Source organism: Pseudophryne corroboree, chromosome 6 (genome assembly GCF_028390025.1).
Source record: "Pseudophryne corroboree isolate aPseCor3 chromosome 6, aPseCor3.hap2, whole genome shotgun sequence".
Taxonomy (NCBI): Eukaryota; Metazoa; Chordata; class Amphibia; order Anura; family Myobatrachidae; genus Pseudophryne; species Pseudophryne corroboree.
Window position 1 is genome coordinate 183,598,157 of NC_086449.1, and position 24,617 is coordinate 183,622,773.

Below are 24,617 nucleotides of genomic sequence, written 5' to 3' on the forward strand. Positions count from 1 at the left end.
TTACTACATAGGTAGAGGCAGCGTGGAGATGAGCTCATCTCCCAGAGCCGCTTCCCCCCCCCCACTATGGCAATCGACCCGGCATATTGCATTGGAGATCTGAAAGGGGTAATACAGAAATCCCGTATTGATGCGCATTCACGTGCAAAAACACAGGATTTCCATGTATCTGTGAAAGGGGACTATAACAGATCAGTAGTTCAGTCTTTCGGGTGTTATTCAGATTTGTTAGCAAACTAAAAAAGTCAGCAATTGGGCAAAACCATACTGCACTGCAGGTGAGGCAGATGTAACATGTGCAGAGAGAGTTAGATTTGGGTGGATTATATTGTTTCTGTGCAGGGTAAATACTGGCTGCTTTATTTTTACCCTGCAATTTAGATTTCAGTTTGAACACACCCCACCCAAATCTAACTCTCTCTGCACATGTTATATCTGCCTCCCCTGCAGTGCACATGGTTTTGCCCAATTGCTAACTTTTTGGTTTGCTAACAAACCTGAATAAGGCCCTTCTTCCAGAGGTAGTAATATCTAAATTTATATCAGTCCCACTATGCAACACAGTCTTTTAAAAAGAGCTAACATCAGATGATAGTTATCCCTGTGACAGAAAAGAGACGGTAATCTGCTGACAGGGTTGGAGTAAGGTCAGCGGCGCATTTACAGGCAATATGATTTTACAGAAAAATGAATCATGGAGCGAGGCTGTGGAAAATAATATTAGAACAGACCTGAAAATGTGAAAAATATTGCCGTCAGTACTGGCATGTGTTCAGCGTATAAACAGTGGGGACATAAAGAATGTGAAATGTCAGTTGCAGCCTTTCAAGGAATGCTTAGGGTTAGTGGTTCAGTCCACAGGGATTTCCCTCTCCCCAACAGAAAAAAAAGAAAGGAAAAGAATTGAACAGGACCCTTAATGTGACACCTGCGCGTTAATAGGAGTTCCAGATTGCTCAGCAAATGGCTTTGGCACTGAAGGTGTTAAACTAGGCAGGTCTGAGTCCATCTGTTAGCTATTAACAAGAATCATAGAGAAAGCTCCTTTCACATGCTCTGTCCTGGCAGAACGTGCAGGGCGTAAAATTCAAGGTGTTGGAATTTGGCTTGGCTGCAGAATAAAGAGCTATATGCCGTGCTGTGCAAGCCGTCTCTGTTCCTTTATGGAATATAAATTATTGGTACAGCCAATGTGGCTTCAATTAGACTGCCCCCTCCCCTCCTACCGCTCTCCTTTCTTGTGCCGTCTGAATCAGAGAAGGATGTAGGAGTAGGTACCGAGGGAAATTAGAGATTTGCAGAGTCAATATCCAGGCAGAAGCCAATACCAGATGTTACATCAAATCCTGCTTTATCTTCTTTCGGCGCTGTTGGACAAGCGACAGAGTTCATGCACCAGGTGCTGACATTCTAAGGGACTCACTTGGGATAGGTAATGGAGGCATCTCCGCATCTCTCTCCATGATTGGTGCCCAGACTGCAGCTTGCTACAGTATAGGCCGCTCTCTGGTGCCGAGCCATGTTGTTATAGGGTTATCTTACACTTGGAATACAAATAAATGACTTCAGCAACTATAAGCCAATTAATAGCCTCCATGCAAGACCATCTTCAGGGTCAACAAACCTGTAGTTCTGTAGGCAACCCTTTACACAAAGTACATTTAATAGCTGTCTTAAGGGGTATATTCAATTGAAGTCGGATCCATTCCGACATTCATTTGTCGGAATGGATCCGACCTGGGCTATTCAAAAAGTCGAATTGAGATGTGGAAGCTGAGACAGGGGAGAGCCGCGGGCAGACGGGGGAGAGCAGCGCTCTGCCTCTCCCCGTCCCTCCTCTCCCCGTCCCCGCATCACAGCCGCCACTCACGGCAGAATCCACCCGGCTCCAGCAAGCGAGGTCTCGCTTGCTGGAGCCGGGCCGACGCTGCTGTGAGCGGCGGCTGTGACATCTTCCGGCACTGCTCTCCCCGTCTGGCTGCCCGCGGCTCTCCCCGTCTCTGTTCCCGCATCTCACTTCGACTTTTTTTAAAGTACTATTCCGCCAATCCACGTGTTTTTCGACAAGTCAAATTCCTCAACTTGTTAAATAATTTTGGGTTAGATTGAATAGGTCGGAACCCCTTCCGACCTTATAAAGTAGAAAACTGCCGTCTTTTCGACAGACGGCAGCTTTCGGCTTCAATTGAATATACCCATTAATGTCATAGTAGTACCAGTAAGATTGATTCTTTTGTACAGTATAAATGTATATTTTCTATAATATATTTATTTTAATATTTGAAAAAAAAAACAAAAACAAATTTTAATCCAAACACCTTTCCAACCCTTGCGAGCCTCTCTGAACCAAACTCATATTATTATTATTATTTAATTATTTATTTATTTTAAGGCACCATGGGGTATATTTAGTAAAAGTCGATTTGAATCGATTTTTTGGTCAATGTTTGGTCAATATTTGTGTTTCAGGGACTAAATCACACATTTACTTACATGATTTTTGACATTGTTTAAAAAAAGATAACGTAAAAAAATCATGTTAGTAAAGGTGGGATTTAGACCCTGAAATATAAAATCGACCAAACAATGACCCAAAATCGACCCAGTTCGATTTTTAGTAAATATACCCCTAAATCCCACGGGGGTACACGTGCTACAAGATTAGGAACCGCTGATTTAGACCCTGAAATACAAAATCAATCAAAAATCGACCGAACATCTACCAAAAATCATTCCGAATCGACCCAAATTGACTTTTAGTAAATATACACGTGTCACTAAGTGCTCCCCCTCTTCAAAGCTTGGTTTGTTAAAATTATCAGTCCGATCTTAAAGTTGAGTATATAATTTGCTCAAAAAGTAGATAAAAGTCCAGATGGTTAAATCAAATTAACTAATTAAGTCACCTATGCTCAAGCATGGATATCCTTAAAACATGGACTGTAATGGAAAAGTTTGGGAAACTCTACTATAAGGGAAAAAAATAGCATTACAGGTTGAGTATCCGTTATCCAAAATTCAAGTATTGCTAAAAATGTGCTAATAATTCGTCGGCTATGTTTTCTGATTCCCACCATGACCTAACTGTGTGAAGTTTGTATATTCTCTCCGTACTTGCGTGGGTTTCCTCCGGGAACTCCGGTTTCCTCCCACAATCCATAGATATACTGGTAGGTTAATTGGCTCCCAACAATATTAACCCTAGCGTGAATGTGTGTACGTGTACATGTGGTAGGGAATATAGATTGTAAGCTCCACTGGGGCAGGGACTGACGCGGAATATGTGTGCGCTATATAAATAACTGGTAATAATAATAATAATAATAATAGAAAGGGCTGTTTTAATGTCACTGTCCCTTTAAACTAAATGGATGCTATTATGATGCAAAACCTGTTCTTCTCCCTCACTGCAGTCTGGCCCCCTGCTGGTTGTAACAATGATAACAATTCAGCCAAGTTTGGCAAGATTACATATTTACTTTGATTTATTCCAGACGTTCCAAATTTTTATGTGTTATTTGCCTGGCCTTTGTAGGAAAATTGATCAGTTAGAAATCAATAACATCTCACAAAGATCAGCCGCCAGCGCTCTATCAGAGTTTTCCATCTCAGACCCTAGCGATCCTGACAGATTTTTCTAACAGACAATTAAAGTCTTGGCCTTAAAGCTGCAATTTCACTATTAAACAATATGCAGTATTGTAAAATATTTGCCTCAACACCAATAAATATTTAGCTATTAAAAAAATGTACTATTTCCCCGTTACACACAATTGGGCAGATCCTTGTCGGGTCACTGCCTCAGTCACGCAAAAACGCTTTGCGCCACGTGAAAATACAACTTGCATAAGTCCTAGTTGCATGAATCTTGCAGTTGTTTCCATTTAGAGAAGCAGGTCAGGAATGTTCCTATGCCTGGCCGGTACAGTCATGGAGCGCAGACAAATCAACATGCCCTTTGAGAGTTGCGTCCCTCTTTGACTGTGCATCTTTAAGATTCATCTTTTAGGAGGCACAATCCAAGGTCCTGGTGCAAGTCTGTGTTAATGATAATGATGGCCGTATTAAATGCGTCTATATTTTACATTTAAATTTGCATTAATTTTAATTTTTGTGAGATTTAAAATACAGTTGGGCACTTTGGTTGTGCTCTCGTGCTTCTGGATGGACTGTACCCATTAAAGTCCTGCACTCCCCTCTTGTGCGATGCCTCTGCAGCTTAGTTGTGAGCAGGAAACGCTCTGGAGGCGCACAGTGCAAAGGCATAAACGTTTAATCTAAGACAGACCTCATACCACTGTAGCGCCACACCTGCCATGTATTATATTTAAAGGGAAAAAAAATCAGCACTTTAAATCCTGCAACAGAACAGCAGAATAAATACTGATTAGCAAATGAACCCCAATGTCTCAGCTCAGGTGCTTCCTCGTGGACGTGAGAGAGTGGGCACAGAGGGACACATTACATTCTTGCACCATGTGCTTTAGATGTACATATGACACTCCACTGAAGGCAGTGGTAACCTCTGTGATTATGATAGCATCCAAGCCGTATTCATGGGGGCGAAGAAACAGCTTGTAAAGTAGAACATGTATTCAGAGCTGCCCTTGTTGCTTATTTACATAACATGGTGTTTTGTCCAGGTCACATTGTTAGTACATCATTATGTGTATGCCCTGTGCCTGTGTACTTCATCCTCAAAAATGTTAATCCTTTTTAAAATGCAGCCTTGCAGAGTGGCTTAAAGCCTGATGCAGCCATGATGGACAACAAGGTTGGTGTAATGGTTAGCATTCCTGCCTCACAGCACTGAGGCCTTGGGTTCAATACCCACAGTGTGGAGTTTGTATGCTTGCATAGGTTTTCTCCGGATGCTTCGGTTTCCTTCCACACTTCATAAATATACTGGTATGTGTAAGTAAGCTCCACTGGGGCAGGCCTGATGTGAATGAGCAAATATTCTCTGTAAAAGCACTAGTGATGAGCGGATTCGGTTTTACTCGGTTCTCAAAACCGAATCTTATTGGCTCACTGATGTCACGTGTTTTGGATAGCCAATAAGATTCGGTTTTGAGAACCGAGTAAAACCGAATCCGCTCATCACTAAAAAGCACTGCGGAATATGTACAGCATGCTCTGTATAACGAACTGTTCATAATAATAATAATAATAATAATAATAATGATGAAACCATCACAATAGATGTATCAAAACCTTCTAAAGAGGTAAAGTGGAGAATTTAACCCAAAGCTTCTATTAGTCAGTTTATGGAAGGTTCAAGATTAATGGTAGCCAGAAGCCAATTGGTTTCTATGGGCATATTCCCCACTTTGGTTTGATACATGTCCCCCAGACATAAGGTTTAATGGTGGTAATGATTGTGCAGTCTAGTCATTACTAGCCATCATAGTTTTGTCAGTGGTGTGAAGCTTGCCACAGGCGTGTCCTGCTAATACTATTATACATCCTGCACAGCTAGATTGACTCTTACCATGTAATATGATGTGTTTGCAGGTGGCCACGCACATTGGCTGGTATTACCTCCTATCAGCCCTGCTTGCAGTATCCCTTCACATCTATGGCACTGAATGGCATCGGGCAGGAGAAAAAGGCTTCTCGTCGCTGTGACCGATCAGGACATTGGGAGGAAGGCGACTATTCCAACTGCCTGTACACCAACGATATCACCAGGGTGCTGTTCACCTTTGTGCTGGTGAGCTAATTCAGCCGTCTGTATATATAACAATATAAATGGGCTGCGGACTGAGGTAACGCTGATTTTACCATCCTCTACTACGGCACCAGACAAGTGTGATGCTTCTCCCTTACTGCTGTATGGCCAGTTCATGCTTAGGGAAGGACGTCTGTGTACTTGATAAATACCTTGTTAACTTGTAAGAAAAAATAGATCCAGATCATCCATAAAGCAGCCTAAGCAGGTGCCTTTAGCTGATGGTCTGATTGGGAGCCTGAGAGACAGGAGACTGTAGAGCAGTTGTAACTCATGGTGACGGAAAGGTCTGTGCAGGCCAGATAGTACAGAGGTAAGAAAGACTGGCAGTATGATTACCCCTGCCAGGGTAATGTAAATGGTTGGGGCCCAGATAAAGCACCAGATCTATATGGCCCAGTAGAGTGTTGAGCTAGTTCTGAGAAAGAACCCGGATTCTACACCAACTCTTATTACACCAACTCTCGGAAGTGAGAGGTAAAAGATACTGTAAGAAATGTATGTGATGTTTTGATCCTGACCGTCTGCATGCTAACCGCATACCGATTGTTTATGTTATTGAAACATTCTGTTCTATGTTAGTCCTGATCTGGAAACATGGTGAAAGTTATTAAAAACTAGAAGCTTATAAATCTCTTCTATCCTGTAATAAGAAACATACGTACATCAGATAACATAAGGTTGGTGCCATCTGCTGTGGGGTCCAACTGCCAGATGTGGCCCGTAGATCTCGCCCCCGAGTTTGCTCAAAGCAGGAGTTTGCATAGCAAGTCATCGAACTAAGAGGATATTATCAAAACTTGGAGAGAGATAAAGTACCGACCAATCAGCTCCTATCAGCAATTTTCAAACACAGTCTGTAACATGACAATTAGGAGCTGATTGGCTGGTACTTTATCTCTCTCTAAGCTTTGATCAATCTCATCCTTAGACTGATTTCTTCATTGATTTAGGAACTTCTGTTTCAGTTTTAACTATTGTTTAAAAAAAAAATGGTTATCATTCTTTTTATAGTTCTATGTACCGTATATACTCGAGTATAAGTCGACCCGAATATAAGTCGAGGCACCTAATTTTACCACAAAAAACCTGGGAAAACTTATTGACTCGAGTATAAGTGTAGGGTGGGAAATGCAACTCTAGGCGTACACAGCCCTCAGTGCCAGATATGCCCTCATACTGCCAGATATGCCCCCACAGTGCCAGATATGCCCTCATGCTGCCAGATATGCCCCACAGTGCCAGATATGCCCCACAGTGCAAGATATGTCCTCATGCTGCCAGATATGCCCCACAGTGCCAGATATGCCCTCATGCTGCCAAATATGCCCTCATGCTGCCAGATATGCCCCACAGTGCCAGATGTGCCAGATATGCCCTCATGCTGCCAGATATGCCCTCATGCTGCCAGATATGCCCCACAGTGCCAGATATGCCCCACAGTGCCAGATTTGCCAGGTATGCCCCACAGTGCCAGATATGCCCTCATGCTGCCAGATATGCCCCACAGTGCCAGATATGCCCCACAGTGCCAGATGTGCCAGATATGCCCCACAGTGCCAGATATGCCCTCATGCTGTCAGATATGCCCCACAGTGCCAGTTTGTTACTTACCGTCCGTCGCTCCCGCGCTGTCCCGTCGCTCCCGCGCTATCCCGTCGCTCCCGCGCTGTCTTCTGAAGGAGGGACACGGAGGGCACAGCGTGCGGCTCTCCTGTGTCCCTCCTGCGTCTCCGGCGGCAGCGGCGTGTGTGTGTTAAAGGAAGTGCCGGTTCGTGCACTTCCTTTAACACATACACGCTGCTGCCGCCGGAGACGCATGAGGGACACAGGAGAGCCGCGCGCTGTGCCCTCCATGTCCCTCCTACAACTGACTCGAGTATAAGCCGAAGTGGCTTTTTCAGCACAAAAAAGGTGCTGAAAAAGTCGGCTTATACTCGAGTATATACGGTATATATTTTTCCCATGTGCTATTACATGTGGTTGAAACTTAATATCTTCAACGCCTATACTTTATCTTGCTCTTCAGATGCCAATCAATGCATCTAATGTGCTGACGCTGGCGCACCAACTGCGGATGTACACTGCGGAGGCAGCCAACTTCTCTGACATGATGGACGTTATCTACGTGGCCCAAATGATGGAGAAATTTGTTGCTTTGGATGACCATGTAAAAGATGTAAGTTTGGTCCTGCTTTGACATAGGCTTAAAACAACACACTAAGGACTTTGCTTGGCTGAATGTGACAAGTCCCCTAGTTCATGCTGTATTGGGAATAATAAGCACATTGTACTGAGGATGCTCTGCCTCTTTCAGCTCGCAGACATCATGATAGAGATGGCCAGTAACATGATGTTGGTAGATGACCATATCCTGTGGATGGCCCAGGTGGAAGACAAAGCCTGCAGCAGCATTGTCCAAACAGTGGAGAAGATTGCAGGCCTGACGCTCAGCAGCAACTCTCAAGACCTGTCTGTGGTACGAGCTGTTTAAGGAACATTTGCTGTGGATGGGATCTGTCATCATTAGCAGCTGTAGTGATAACTGGTACAGAGACGGTGACATGAATAATGTAGGCCCGATCTCTAGTTTTCTAATTAAAATAGTGAGACAGATGAGCATTAATTTGGTGGTGGTGGTTGGGCGGACGGGGGGACCTATAGATGTGGGTATTGTCTGTCAAACAGTATGAGTGTCACTTATATCTCAGTGAGAGAGGCTCTAAGTGGGTTAATTCATAAAGTTAGCACTGAGGAATATGTGAACCGTGGTTTAAAGAACATTTCTCTTACATCCTAGAGGATACTGGGGTCCATTTAGTACCATGGGGTATAGAAGGGTCCACTAGGAGCCATGGGCACTTTAAGAATTTGATAGTGTGGGCTGGCTCCTCCCTCTATGCCTCTCCTACCAGACTCAGTTTAGAAAATGTGCCCGGAGGAGCCGGTCATGCTAAGGAAGCCGAAGAGTTTTCTGCATTTATTTTCTCTGTTTGTTATTTTCAGGCAGGGCTGGTTGGCACCAGCCTGCCTGCTTCATGGGACTTAGGGGAGGGGAGAACGGCCCAACCTCTTGAAGGGTTAATGGTCCCGTTCCCCGCTGACAGGACACTGACTCCTGAGGGAACTATTCGCAAGCCCCACCACGGCGAGTGTACATTCCCGCAGCACCCCGCCACCCCTAACAGAGCCAGAAGAATGAAGAGTGGTGAGTACTGAGCCAGCGTCCCGGGTACAGAGACGCACGGCTTCTAAACGGGGCGAAATGTGTCTCCAGACACGGCTCACGACTGCATCTCAGTACACTGTACACAGTACCCAAACTGGCAAACACAGCCTTAAAACGGTTCTGCTCCATTTTAAGCACACAAATTACCTCAGCCAGTATAAAAAATGCGGGAAGACCGAGCGCCCATGAAGGGGCGGGGCTTCACTACGAGAGGATCCAGCAGCTCACCAGCACCATTTTACCTCTGCAGTGGACACAGACGCTGACTGACAGGGACGCACAGCTCCTCAGGTGTGACTCCAAATTACCCTTGTGGTACCAGGGGGTCATAGCAGGGGGGAGAGACTGTTAGTGTACTAAGTCCCCTATCAGGGTACTTAGTCTGCGACCCGGCTAAGCTTGGCATTAGCGGTAAGGGTGCGGTGGGGGCTGGCTCCAAACAACTCTGTGTCTCCCTGAAGGGCTCTTTGGGGGTTACTTGTGCTTAACCTTTTCCTGTGTGTGTGTATGTGTGCTGTCATATTACATTATGTCAGGCAAAGAGTGTGTTTCTTGTACAGCGGAGTGTTCCTCTTCACCAGGGAACTCACTACTGGGTACTCAGGGTTCACAGAATAGCGGGGCTGAACCGCAGTGGGATAATTCTCTTAAAGGAATATTCTCCACTCTTTCTACAAAATTGTCCTGCAATGAGAAAGAGACGCAATGAGAAACTGCAATGAGAAACAGACTGTGGATGAGTTTATGAACAGAGACTCAGTCCCCAAATCAGCATCTCAATCCCCTCCCATTTGTCCGCAAAAGCGATCTCTGGCCCATAACCTGCAATCTGACTCTGACACTGATGGGTCAGACTTGAAGGAGGGTGAGGTAGACTTTGAGATGGGGGGGGGGGGGAGTAATGCATCTCTGTCACAGGGAATAGAGGCTATCAGAGATGTTCTGCATATTCCTGATAAGAGGAGTGTGAGGAATCTTATTTTAATGTAAAAAAGAAGTCCTCAGTCACTTTTCCTGTGTCAGAGGAATTGAATACCCTGTTTGAAGAACCGTGGGTTAATCCTGATAAAAAATTTCAGATCCCTAAAAAGTTACTCTCATCTTTTCCATTTCCTCTGGAGGATTGAAAAAAATGGGTAAATCCACCGATAGTGGATGCATCAGTCTCTAGGCTGTATGAACAATTGTATTGCCTGTTCCTGGTGCAGCCTCCCTAAAAGACACGGCTGATCGTAAAATTAAGACTACACTCAAATCATTGTACACAGCTGCTGGGGTGGCCCAAAGACCCACTATTGCATGTGCGTGGATCACAAAAGCCATTGCAAAATGGTCAGGTAGCCTAATTGAGGGGTTAGTTTCCTTGTCTAGGGGGGATGTTGTTTTACTCCTGCAGCATATACAGGACTCTGCGAACTTTATGGTGGATTCCATAAAAGAGATAGGCTTGCTTAACTCACGCACCACTGCTGTGGCAGTGTCGGCACGCAGGGGCTTGTGGCTACGCCAGTGGACTGCTGCTGACTCCAGGAAAGGTGTGGAAGGCCTACCATTCACAGGAGAGGCCTTGTTTGTAGATGAACTAGACAAATGGATCTCCACAGCTACTGCGGGTAAGTCTACGTATCTTCCTTCTGCAGCCCCCCCTACCAAGAAGACTTATTCAACTTCTAAGTTACAGTCCTTTCGGGCGGCCAAGTTCAAGGGCAAATTCAGAGGTGCTTCTACGTCCTCCAGTGGTGCAAGAGGTAAACCACGCAAACCAGCAACTGCAGGTGCCCGGGAACAGAGCTCAGGCTCTGCTTCCTTAAAGACTTCAGCATGACGGTGGACCGCAATGCCTGGAAGGCTGTCAGGTGGGAGCCCGCTTACAATTCTTCAGTCAGATCTGGTCACGTTCAGGCTGGAGTTTCAGGAACTCCCACCTCACAGATTCTTCAAATCAGGCTTACCAGTTTCACAGGAGGCAAGTGTAACCTTACAAGATGCCATTCAAAAACTGGTACAAACACAGGTCATTGTTCCAGTTTCACCTCATCTCCAAAACAAGGGATAGTATTCCAACTTGTTTGTGGTACCGAAACCGGACGGTTCGGTAAGGCCGATTCTGAATCTAAAATCATTGAACCCGTACTTACGAGTGTTCAAATTCAAGATGGAGTCTCTGAGAGTGGTGATCTCAGGTCTGGAGGAGGGGGAATTCCTAGTGTCTCTGGATATCAAGGATGCGTACCTTCACATTCCGATCTGGCCGCCTCATCAGGCTTATCTACGGTTTGCATTGCAGGACTGTCACTACCAGTTCCAGGCCCTGCCATTTGGTCTCTCCTGGACACCGAGGGTGTTCACCAAGGTGATGGCAGAGATGATGTTTCTACTCCGCAAACAGGGAGTGAACATAATTCTGTACCTGGATGATCTCCTGATAAAAGCACCATCCAGGGAAAGGTTGCTGGACAGCATGGTCTCTCAATCAAACTCCTGCACGATCACGGGTGGATTCTGAACCTTCCAAAGTCTCATCTAGAGCCAACAAGGAGGCTCCCATTCCTGGGAATGATACTAGACACGGAGTCGCAGAAAGTGTTCCTTCTGTTGGAGAAGGCATTGGTAATCCAGTCAATGGTTCGGGATGTCCTGAAGCCAACCCAGGTGTCGGTGCATCTGTGCATTCGTCTTCTGGGGAAAATGGTGGCCTCTTACGAGGCTCTTCAATGCGGAAGGTTTCATGCACAACCCTTCCAGCACGATCTGTTGGACAAATGGTCCGGATCGCATCTTCATATGCACCAGAGGATCCGTCTGTTGCCAAAAGCCAGGATCTCCCTTCTGTGGTGGCTACAGACTTCTCACCTCGTCGAGGGTCGGAGGTTTGGAATTCAGAACTGGTTACTGTTAACCACAGACGCAAGGCTCAGAGGTTGGGGAGCACTCACTCAGGGGGTGCAGTCTCAAGGAAGATGGTCAAGTCAGGAAGTCGTCCTTCCAATCAACATTCTGTAACTCAGGGCCATATACAACGCCCTTCTGCAGGCCTCACATGTTCTTAAAGATCGGGCCATTCAGGTCCAGTCGGACAATATGACGGCAGTGACGTACATAAACCATCAGGGCGGAACGAAAAGCAGAGCAGCAATGTCAGAGGTGTCAAGAATTCTTCTCTGGTCAGAAAGAAATGCTGTGGCATTGTCAGCGGTCTTCATTTCGGGAGTAGACAACTGTGAAGCAGACTTCCTCAACAGACACAATCTGCACCCTGGGGAGTGGGGCCTTCACCCGGAAGTGTTCAGGTGCTTGACAAGTCGATGGGTATATCCACAGATCAACATGATGGCCTCTCGTCTCAACAAGAAGATCAAGCGGTATTGTTCCAGGTCGATAGAACCACAGGCAGTGGCGGTGGATGCCTTGACGACTCCATGGGTCAGATGGTGTACATATTTCCTCAACTTCCTCTAATCCCAAGAATTATAAAGAGAATAAAAAGGGAAAGGGTTCAAGCAATGTTCATTGCTCCGGACTGGCCAAGAAGGGCCTGGTACGCGGACCTTCTGGAGATGCTCCTCGAAGATCCGCGGCCTCTACCTCTTCGGGAGGATCTTCTGCAACAGGGCCCGTTCGTCTTTCAGGACTTACCGCGGCTACTTTGACGGCATGGAAGTTGAACAGCTGATTTTAGCCAGGAGAGGTATCCCTCATAAGGTTATCCAGACTATGATCCAAGCCAGGAAGGAAGTAACGTCTAATCATTACCGTCGTATTTGGAAGAAATACGTCTCTTGGTGTGAGAGCAGAATTTATTCTGCGGTAGAATTTCATCTGGGACGTTTCCTGCTTTTTCTGCAGGCAGGCGTGGATGTGGGCCTGCGTCTTGTCTCCATAAAAGTCCAGATTTCGGCCTTGTCCATTTTCTTTCAGAAACAATTGGCTTCTCTCCCTGAGGTCCAGACATTCTTCAAAGGTGTACTCCACATCCAACCTCCCTTTGTGCCTCCTACGGCACCTTGGGATCTCAATGTGGTGCTGCTGTTCCTCTAATTGGACTGGTTTGAACCGTTACAGGAGGTGGACGTAAAATATCTTACGTGGAAGACTGTTACACTGTTGGCCTTGGCTTCAGAAGACATGTGTCGGAGCTGGGGGCTTTGTCTCACAAAAGTCCCTATGTAACATTCCATGAGGACAGAGCTGAACTCAGAACTCGTCAGCAATTTATTCCTAAAGTGGTGTCCGAATTTCACATCAACCAAGCTATTGTGGTTCCGGTTGTCACTGACACCTCTGCTACTTCAAAGTCTTTGGACGGTGTGAGGGCTTTGAAGGTGTATGTAAAGCGAACAGCTCGTCACAGAAAAAATCTGACTCGCTGTTTGTTCTATATGATCCTAATAAAATTGGGTGTCCTACTTCAAAGCAGTCCATTGCACGCTGGATCAGGCTTACTATTTAGCATGCTTATTCCATGGCAGGTTTGCTCTGTCCAAATTCTGTACAGGCCCACTCAACTAGGTCGGTGGGTTCTTCCTGGGCGGCTGCCCGGGGTGTCTCGGCTTTACAGCTCTGCCGAGCAGCTACTTGGTCAGGTTTGGACACATTTGCTAAGTTCTACAAGTTCGATACTTTGGCCTCTGAGGACCTTCAGTTTGGTCAGTCAGTTCTGCGGGAACCTCAGCACTCTCCCACCTGGTTTGGGATCTTTGGTACATCCTCATGGTACTAAATGGACTCCAGTATCCTGTAGGACATAAGAGAAAATGGAATTTTAATTACCTACTGGTAAATCCTTTTCTCATAGTCCGTAGAGGATACTTAGCGACTGCCCGGTGCTTTGTTCTTCCTGCACCGTTACTTGGTTAAGTAATGTTGGTTCAGCCATTGCTGTTCCTGTTTCAAGTTTGGTTAGCTTGGCTTTCCCCTTGATGTGTGTGCTGGTTCAGAATCTCACCACTATCCTTATCTATCCTTCTCTCAAAGTATGTCCTTCTCCTTGGGCACAGTTTCCTAGACTGAGTCTGGTAGGAGGGACATAGAGGGAGGAGCCAGCCCACACTATCAAATTCTTAAAGTGCCCATGGCTCCTAGTGGACCCGTCTATACCCCATGGTACTAAATGGATCCCATTATCCTCTACGGACTATGAGGAAAGGATTTACCGGTAGGTAATTAAAATCCTATTTTATGATTTCCAGTACAATGTTTTTCCAAGTAATCCGTAGGATCCATATTATAAATATCTTGTTAGGGAATTGTCTAAAATATGAGCTATGTTTTCATCAGTCATTATAGCGACCAGTTGGAATTTCAGCTGGTACTAATAACATAGAGCACCCTTTCCCAGGAGTAGGTTCGGGTAGGAGGTGCAATTTGTCACCTTTGCAGAACCATGTTGTGAAGCACTGGATCACATTTAAACTGTGTTGAAAGATTCAGAGTTGAGACGGGGCACAATGTTAGCCAATGTTAGCCGTAAGGTGCACAGTAGTTACCTCCAATACAAAATGTTCAATTGTACTACTTATATCACAAAATGATTTCTCAAGGTGTTTATTTGTACCCCGTACATACTCCAATGCATATACTTCTCAATTCTGTCATGTGGTATAATCTTTATACTTAACTCACAAACATTAATATCTGTGTGATTTTTGTTCTCCATTTTTATGCCTCATTATGTTAATTCTGTAATCTGGCAGAGCACGCGGAACATTGCACTGGAGGCTTTTCTCATCAAGCCCAACAGCTTTGTAGGTCTCGGCTGCACGGCCTTCCAGAGAAGAGAGGGGGGGCGAGGGGGCCACAAGCAGGAGAGAGACAGGAAAGAGCAAGACATCAGCGCGCCTACTGATCAGAGGCTAAAGTTCCGCTGCACTACGGGACAGACCAACGTTTCCTTGCCCAACTTTCATGTCAAGGTACCGACTAACAGTCATTCCACATATTAATCGTAATGTATGTTTTGTAGGATCTCCTAACAGCAAAAAAACAAACAAAAAAACAGCATTACTCACTTTAAGATAATAGGTGCATTATTAAGACTACTGTGCAATAAGATTATTTAAATGATGAGGTGTGAACCAGGCAGTAGTTCCCTGCATTGTGTCACAGATGCGCCGTCCATTTCTCCTCACAACAGGGCTGATTGGATGTCATACCAACATTTTAATGGGACATGTTTTACATCTTCTAGATGCACTTTCACTATTTAAAAAACAAACAAAACTAAACCCTTTAACACACAAGTGACCCATGCAGCAAATCCATGTCCATTATTAGTTCACATATACATAGTGTTTTCGGAGAAAATAAGGGGAGTGGTCCTAAAGTTTTACTATATATGACTTTCAAGCAGTGATTCCGTGCTTTCGCAATGTAGATTCATAGACGGAACCTGGAACCTGCAGAGCTCCGTGCTGACTGCGTTTCCATGGGTTGTTCCAAGGGTCAGGTAGTGGACGTGCATCTATGAATGCGTAAGGCCGACAAGTAGGATCACTTGCAAGCATATAGGGGTCTATGTACTAAGCTGTAGAGAGATAAAGTACCAACGAACCAGCTCCTAACTGTCATTTTTCAATCAAGAGCCTGTAACATGACAGTTAAAAGCTGATTGACTGGTAGTTTATCTCCGTCCACTTTATCTCTCTCCAAGGCTTAGTACACAGACCCCATAAAGTGGAGAGAGATAAAGTACCAGTCAGTCAGCTCCTACCTATCATGTTACAGGCTGTGTTTGAAAACTGACAGGAGCTGGTTGGTTAGTACTTTTTCTCCCTCCAAGGCTTTAGTACATAGACCCCATGGTGCTTGTCTGTATTTGTAGATTATCCTTACAGAATGGAAATCCCAGTTCTGGGACAGCTATCACAGTGTAACATGATGCTGTCCAACTGCTATTCTGTAATGTCTGCATATGGTGTTGGATGACAGAGCAATGTGCTGCATAGAATACTAGTAATGGGTTCAATTTTAATGGGTTCAATAATCATCAATAATTTAGACTCCTATTTTTATTTTGCCCCTTTCAGAACAGCCTCGCCTTGTCCTCTGTCCACCTCCCTCAGAGCCTCTTTGCTTCCTCCTCCTCTCAAACCTGTAAACTACAAGTGCTGGCCTTTAGGAATGGAAAGCTGTTCAGGAGTGTTGGAAACTCCTCTCGCCTGGCAGAAGACGGGAAAAGGCGCAGCGTCTCTACTCCTGTCATATATGTTGGAACGCGTAAGGAAATCAAACTTTAATGTGCTAATAAAATGAAAAGGAACATTGTGCTCTCTGGTGTTTTTACCATTCTTTGAAGTCTAAAATCCTTGAAAGTATCAAGTGAATTTTTTTAAGTGATTTCCTTTTAATAGAGTTTACTATTAATGCTGCTTCTCCAATTTATAGTGTCTTCTTTTAGACCAAGCAGTTTAAGCGTACAGCTGGAGCTTAAATCTTTGGCGCCACATTAATACTTTAGTGGCCAAATTGGAACTAAACAGTTGCTCCAGCTGAAGGGAGCTGTATAAGTATAGCCTTCAGGGAACATAGTCGCACAGTTCAGCTGTTAAAATCCTGAAGATTAAAGTGCACCTGTTGCTCACACACGTTGAAGGCAGCCATTTTGTGGCTTCAAACAGGGCCACCATGAGAAAAATTTGGAACCCAGTACGCAGGAATGGCATGGCCGCGCCATGCTGGTAATCTGTAGATGCTGGCACTGATGAAGGTGTGTCCTCTTTAGAACGGCCAGTTCCTGGTACTGTGAAAAGTACTTACCTGCCCTCTCATTGCCCCTGGCCTCAGAGAATATTTATTAGGCCGCAGCCTGGCAATGAGTTTACTGCTTTCAGGTGAAAGGTCAGTCTGCATTCTCATGATCACTTTTCAGCCATCGTTTCATCTGGAATCAGTGTTGCTACATTACTAAGGCACATAAGCAAGATTCATGAGTAAAGAGGCTTTATTCTAATAACTATGCTCAGCCCACAAAATGGCTGCCTTAACTATGTCGGTTACAGTTGCACTTTAAAGCAGACCTGGCCAACCTGAGACTCTCCAGCTGATGTGAAAATACAAGTATTATCATGCTTTGCCACAGTTTTGTTGTTAGGGACTGCTAAAATTGTAGCAGGGCATGCTGGGATGTGCAGTTTTACAACAGCTGGAGAGTCACAGGTTTGGCCAGGCCTGCTTTAAAGCATGTGTTCTAAGAAATGATATGCTTTATGTCCTTTAAACACAGGAAAGCATGCAGAGCAGAAAATGGCCTGTCTGATCCCAATTTTCTTTGTTTACCAGGAGGTTGCGGCATCAGTAACCTCAGCGATCCAGTCATGGTAACTTTCCGACACCTGGTAAAAGGATCCAACCCACTACCTGCACATTGGAACTTTAAAGCCCTGGAGGGGTATGGAGGCTGGAGCTCAGAGGGCTGCCAACTTGTGTCAGAGGAACCAAATATAACCAGCATGCAGTGCTGGCAGCTCAGCAATTTCGCCATCCTGACGGTAAGATGGCTCATTGTATTTTGCCAGCTTTAACTGTATACATTTTACTAAATACGATTTTATTATTTAAAAAAGTCAGATAATGAATTGATTTTTTCCTTATACTTTATTGCTATGGTTCTCCCTTTAACTCACATTCCCTTGGCCTCATTCACACAATTTTGGACATTTTTGTTACGCATTTAAGTTTGATATAATGTTCCTTGGACTGTCATGTATAGTTTTATTTTTATCTAATCTCCTATCATATACCAGGTGTACTGTCACTATCTGAGGGAGGGGGTGTGGTGCACGGGCAGCCACAGTGGTTGGTCCTGTGTGCAAGGTGTGTGGCAGGGGGCTCCCTTCACCCAAGATAGATATTTGTTGCCAGCCACATTAGAGCAATGGAACCATTAGTTTCTCATACGTCCTAGAGGATGCTGGGGAAGCTTCAAGAACCATGGGGTATAGACGGGATCCGCAGGAGACATGGGCACACTATAAGACTTTGAATGGGTGTGAACTGGCTCCTCCCTCTATGCCCCTCCTCCAGACCCCAGTTAGATTCTGTGCCCAGTGATACTGGATGCACACTGAGGAGCTCTCCAGAGTTTCTCAGGAAAATACTTTATTAGGTTTGTTATTTTCAGGGAGACCTGCTGGCAACAGGCTCCCTGCATCGTGGGACTGAGGGGAGAGAAGCAGACCTACTTCTTAAGAGTTCAAGGGCTCTGTTTCTTAGGCTACTGGACACCATTAGCTCCAGAGGGTTCGATCACTTGGTACGCCTAGCTGCTTGTTCCCGGAGCCGCGCCGTCACCCCCCTCACAGAGCCAGAAGTTTGAAGTCGGGTGAATATGAGAAGAACAGAAGACTTCAGTGACGGCAGAAGATGCATCTGAGGTACCGCGCAGCGGCCGCGCTGCGCGCCATGCTCCCACACAGATCACTGCACTGCAGGGCGCAGGGGGGACGCTCTGGGCAGCATGGGGGGATCTCAGACAGCACTGGCATGGAAGTTAACAGTGCCCAGGCACTAGTTAATGGACCCCCGCCAGTATAAAGATTTTGAGCGGGACGGAAGCGCGCTATGTAGTGGGTGGGGCTTAGCCCGCACAGCTCTGACCAGCACCCTTTTTTCTCTTCACAGAAGGCTGCAGAGATGCTGGCCCTGACCTCCACACTGTGCAAGTAACAGGGTGCAAAACTGGAAACTGGAAATGTGGTGATTTATTTTATCTGAAAAAAGCGCTAGCAGGTCTGGGCAGTCTTATTACTGGCCTTAGTACCGGGATAGGCGCTGGGTGTGAGCTGGCAGAACTCTCTCTGTGTCTCTCTGGCAGGCGTTAGTGTGTGTGTCGACATGTCTGAGGCTGAATGCTCTTCCCAGGAGGAGGCTGGAGTGGGGACAGACAATTTTGTGAGAGTGGCAGTGTTGTCACCGCCGACAGATGATTGGGTGAATATGTTAAGTGTTTTAAACGCAAATGTGACTAAGTTAGCTAAGAGATTTGATAAATCTGAGTCTAAGAACCAGACATGGAGGAAATCCATGGAAGATGCTTTGTCACAGGCCCAGGCTCCTTCGGGGTCACAGAAACGGCCATTTACCCAGATAGCAGATACAGATACCGACATGGACTCTGATTCCAGTGTCGACTATAGTGATGCCAGATTACATTCAAAACTGGCTAAGAGTATTCAGTACATGATTGTGGCAATAAAAGATGTTTTACATATCACTGAGGACCCCGCTGTTCCTGATACTAGGGTCTGTATGTATAAAGGAAAGAAACCTGAGGTAACGTTTCCTCCCTCTCATGAGCTGAACGCACTTTTTGAAAAAGCTTGGGAAAATCCTGACAAAAGGATACATGTTCCCAAAAGAATTCCAGTGGCATATCCGTTCCCTTCTGGGGACAGGGAAAGGTGGGAGTCAATCCCCACGGTAGACAAGGCTTTGTCGCGTCTATCCAAAAAAGTGGCGCTCCCGTCCCCTGACACGGCAGCCCTAAACGATCCCGCGGATCGTAAGCAGGAAAATACACTGAAATCTATTTATGTCACTACGGGGTCGCTACTCAGGCCTGCCGTTGCTGCGGCATGGGTGAGTAGCGCTATTGGGGGTCATTCCGAGTTGTTCGCTCGTTGCTGATTTTCGCAACGGAGCGATTAAGGCAAAAATGTGCATGCGCATGGTACGCAGTGTGCATGCGCTAAGTATTTTAGCACAAAACTTAGTAGATTTACTCACATCCAAACGAAGAATTTTCATCGTTGAAGTGATCGGAGTGTGATTGACAGGACGTGGGTGTTTCTGGGCGGAAACTGACCGTTTTCTGGGAGTGTGCGGAAAAACGCAGGCGTGCCAGGATAGAACGCAGGAGTGTCTGGAGAAACGGGGGAGCGGCTGGCCGAACGCAGGGCGTGTTTGTGACGTCAAACCAGGAACGAAACGGGCTGAGCTGATCGCAGTGGAGGAGTAAGTCTCAAGCTACTCAGAAACTGCTAAGAAATTTCTATTCGCAATTCTGCTAATCTTTCATTCGCAATTCTGCTAAGCTAAGATACACTCCCAGAGGGCGGCGGCCTAGCGTGTACAATGCTGCTAAAATCTGCTAGCGAGCGAACAACTCGGAATGACCCCCATTGAACGGTGGGCAGATAACTTATCATCTGAGGTAGATTCCCTAGACAGAGATATTGACTCTGGGTTACATCAGGGACGCTGCAGCATATTTAAAAGAAGCTGTAAGGGATATTGGCCTTTTGGGATCAAGGGCTAATGCCATGGCGGTCTCGGCTAGGAGAGCGTTGTGGATTCATCAATGGAATGCTGACGCTGACTCTAAGAAGGCAATGGAGTCTCTACTGTTTAACGGTAGGGTATTGTTTGGCGACGGTCTCACTGACCTGGTGTCTACGGTTACCGCGGGTAAGTCGTAATTTTTACCTTATGTTCCAGCACAACAGAAGAAAACGCCCCACTATCAGATGCAGTCCTTTCGGCCCAATAAATTAAAAAAAGGACGAGGGTCCTCCTTCCTTGCAGCGAGAGGAAGAGGAAGGGGAAAGAGGTCGCAGGCGGTGGCAAGTTCCCAAGAGCAGAAGTCCTCTCCGGCTTCTACCAAATCCACCGCATGACGTTGGGGCTCCGTTGCGGGAGTCCGCACCAGTGGGGGCACGTCTCAAACTCTTCAGTCAGGTCTGGGTGCACTCGGACCTGGATCCTTGGATAGTAGACTTAGTAACCCAGGGGTACAAGTTAGAGTTTCAAGACGTTCTCAGTCACCGATTTTTCAAATCGGCCTTGCCAGCTTCTCTTCCAGAAAGGGAGATAGTAAACGCTGCGATACTAAAGTTGTGTCAAAATCAAGTGATTGTCACGGTGCCCCCGTCTCAACAGGGGGAAGGGTTTTATTCCAGCCTGTTCGTGGTCCCGAAGCCGGATGGCTCAGTCAGATCGATTCTAAACCTAAAATCCCTCAATGTCTTTCTGAAAAGATTCAAGTTCAAGATGGAGTCTCTAACGAGCAGTGATCTCCAGTCTGGAGGAGGGGGATTTTATGGTGTCGTTCGACATAAAAGATGCCTACTTAGATGTCCCCATTTATCCTCCGCATCAGGCTTACCTGAGATTTGCTGTGCAGGATTTTCATTACCAATTTCAGACGTTGCCGTTTGGTCTGTCCACGGCTCCGAGGATTTTCACCAAAGTAATGGCGGAGATGATGGTTCTCCTGCGCAAGCATGGAATCACAATTATCCCGTACTTGGACGATCTCCTCATAAAGGCGAGGTCCAAGGAGCAATTGTTGAAGAATGTTGCCCTTTCACTGACGATTCTGCAACAACACGGGTTGGCTCCTAAATTTGCCAAAATCGCGGTTGGATCCAACGACATGGCTCTCGTTCCTGGGTATGATTCAGGATACAGAATTGCAAAGATTTTTTTTTCCAGTGGAAAAAGCTTTGGAATTACAGAACATGGTAAAACAGATTCTGAAACCGGCAAAGCTGTCAGTTCTTCACTGCACGCGGTTGCTGGGGAAGATGGTGGCAGCCTACGAGGCCATTCCGTATGGCAGGTTCCATGCCAGGGGGTTTCAGTGGAACCTGCTGGACCAGTGGTCCGGGTCTCACCTGGACATGCACCGGAAAATAATTCTATCTCCCAGGACCAGAATTTCCCTTCTGTGGTGGCTGCACAGTTCTCACCTTCTGGAGGGACGCAGGTTCGGGATTCAGGATTGGATCCTGGTGACCACGGATGCAAGCCTTCGAGGCTGGGGAGCAGTCACACAGGGAAGAAACTTTCAGGGAAAGTGGTCAAGCCAGGAAGCTTGTCTACACATAAACATTCTGGAATTAAGAGCCATCTACAACGGCATACTGCAAGCAGAACATCTTCTTCGAGGTCTGCCGGTCTTGATTCAGTCAGACAACGTGACAGCAGTGGCGTACATAAACAGCCAAGACGGAACAAAAAGCAGAGAGGCGATGGCCGAGGCCATGAAGATTCTTCGCTGGGCGGAAAGACATGCCAGCGCTCTTCATTCCAGAAGTGGACAACTGGGAAGCAGACTTCCTCAGCAGACACGATCTCCATCCAGGAGAGTGGGGTCTTCATCAAGAGGTCTTTGCAGAAGTGACAAGTAGTTGGGGTGTTCCTCAAGTGGACATGATGGCGTCCCACCTCAACAAGAAACTTCAGAGATATTGTTCCAGGTCAAGGGACCCTCAGCGATAGCGGTGGACGCCCTAGTGACACCGTGGGTGTTTCAGTCAGTCTATGTGTTCCCTCCACTTCCACTCATTCCAAAGGTGATAAAAATTATACGGAGAACAAGAGTTCAAGCCATCCTCATTGTTCCGGATTGGCCGAAAAGGGCCTGGTATCCAGATCTATGGGAGTTGCTCATAGAAGATCCCTGGCCTCTTCCTCTTCGGGAAGACCTGTTACAACAGGGGCCGTGCGTGTATCAGGACCTACCGCGGCTGCGTTTGACGGCGTGGCGGTTGAACGCACAATCCTAGCCCGAAAGGGTATTCCCAGTGAAGTCATTCCTACACTTCTTTTGGCTAGAAAAGAAGTAACGGCAAAGCATTACCACCGTATTTGGAGGAAATATGTGTCTTGGTGTGAATCCAAGAAGGCTCCTACGGAAGAATTCCACCTGGGGCGTTTGCTCCATTTCCTACAAGCAGGTCTCGATGCGGGCCTAAAGTTAGGCTCTATTAAAGTACAGATTTCAGCCTTGTCGATCTTTTTTCAAAAAGAATTGGCCTCCCTTCCAGAAGTTCAGACCTTCGTAAAAGGCGTACTGCACATCCAACCTCCCTTTGTGCCCCCAGTGGCACCGTGGGATCTTAATGTGGTGTTGCAATTCTTGCAATCACATTGGTTTGAACCTTTACGCAAGGTTGAGTTAAAATTCCTTACTTTGAAAGTGGTCATGTTGTTGGCCTTGGCGTCTGCAAGGCGAGTGTCTGAGTTGGCGGCTTTGTCTCACAAAAGCCCCTATTTAATTTTCCATGCTGATAGAGCAGAGTTGAGAACTCGTCAGCAATTTCTGCCAAAAGTGGTTTCTTCATTTCATGTTAACCAGCCGATTGTGGTGCCAGTGGCTACTGACGCATTGGCGGAGTCAAAATCTCTCAATGTGGTCAGAGCTTTGAAGATCTATGTCGCCAGAACGGTGCAAATTAGGAAAACAGAGGCTCTGTTTGTCCTGTGGGCTCCCAACAAGATTGGGGCTCCTGCTTCTAAGCAGACTATTGCACGCTGGATTTGTAGTACGATTCAGCAGGCTCATTCTACGGCAGGCTTGCCGTTACCGAAATTGTTGAAAGCCCATTCTACCAGAAAGGTGGGCTCATCAAGGGCGGCTGCCAGGGGTGTCTCGGCGTTACAACTTTGCCGAGCCGCTACTTGGTCGGGTTCAAACACCTTTGCGAAGTTTTACAAGTTTGATACCCTGGCTGAGGAGGACCTCTTGTTTGGTCAATCGGTGCTGCAGAGTCATCCGCACTCTCCCGCCCGTTCTAGAGCTTTGATATAAACCCCATGGTTCTTGAAGCTTGCCCAACATCCTCTAGGACGTATGAGAAAATAGGATTTTAATACCTACCGGTAAATCCTTTTCTCTTAGTCCGTAGAGGATGCTGGGCGCCCGTCCCAGTGCGGGCTGTACCTGCAGTTTGGTTATAGTTACGCTCATGTTGTGTTAAATTCAGTCAAATCTGTGACTGCTGTTCGTCATGCCGTTGCATGTGTTGCTGTTGTTGAATGCCATGTTGTACGGCGTGTTGGTGGTGTGAGCTGGTATGTATCTCACCTTAGTTTAAAATAATTAAATAAATCCTTTTCCTCGTAATGTCTGTCTCCCTGGGCACAGTTCCTATAACTGGGGTCTGGAGGAGGGGCATAGAGGGATGAGCTATTTCACACCCATTCAAAGTCTTATAGTGTGCCCATGTCTCCTGCGGATCCCGTCTATACCCCATGGTTCTTGAAGCTTCCCCAGCATCCTCTACGGACTAAGAGAAAAGGATTTACCGATAGGTATTAAAATCCTATTTTCTGCAGCGGGGTACACTGGGGTTCCACAGGGATAACATCGGGGTGTAGAGTTGGATCTTGATCCGAGGCACCAACATGCTAAAAGCTTTGACTGTTCCCAGGATGCTTAGCACCGCCTCCTCTATATCCCCGCCTCCAGGCACTGGAGCTCAGTTTGTAAGTTGGTGCCGGCAGTGCAGGCAGCTAGCGCAGCCCTGAAAAGAGCTTTTCAGAAGACAGAAGACTTCAAGGGCTGCAGCATAGGCACTTACAAGTGTTATATGTCATTTTGACATATCATGCTGTGGCTCCCTCACCTCCCCCGGCAGTGATGTATACTCCCATGCCCTGGTTGCCAAGTACTTACAGCGGAGAACTCCGGTTTCTACTACGGAACACACACTTGCCGCTTCTCTCAGGGATCGCGTGGCCACATTAAGGGAGGAGGTAAGAGGGTCCCCCAGGCAGGACCCGCTGCAAATCGCGATCCGGCGCGGTCTTTAGGAGACTGCCCGCGCACGCTGGCATTAGGAGACCGCCCGCGTGCTCTGGCGTGGACACTGTGGCCATACAGGGACCCCACTAGACCACCAGGACAAGGGCACAGGTCGGATTACCTCATAATCC

At 46.4% G+C, this 24,617-nt stretch overlaps 1 protein-coding gene across 1 annotated transcript in view; it reads left to right on the forward strand.

Annotated features, from left to right (window-relative positions):
- ADGRA2 (adhesion G protein-coupled receptor A2) overlaps positions 1-24,617 on the forward strand; it is a 339,201-nt gene that overhangs the window by 299,346 nt on the left and 15,238 nt on the right. Inside the window, exons 9-14 of the mRNA XM_063925457.1 lie at positions 5,515-5,713; positions 7,761-7,910; positions 8,049-8,210; positions 14,654-14,872; positions 15,986-16,175; positions 17,238-17,446. Coding sequence (XP_063781527.1) covers positions 5,515-5,713; positions 7,761-7,910; positions 8,049-8,210; positions 14,654-14,872; positions 15,986-16,175; positions 17,238-17,446 — 1,129 coding nt within the window. The remainder of the gene's footprint in view (positions 1-5,514; positions 5,714-7,760; positions 7,911-8,048; positions 8,211-14,653; positions 14,873-15,985; positions 16,176-17,237; positions 17,447-24,617) is intronic.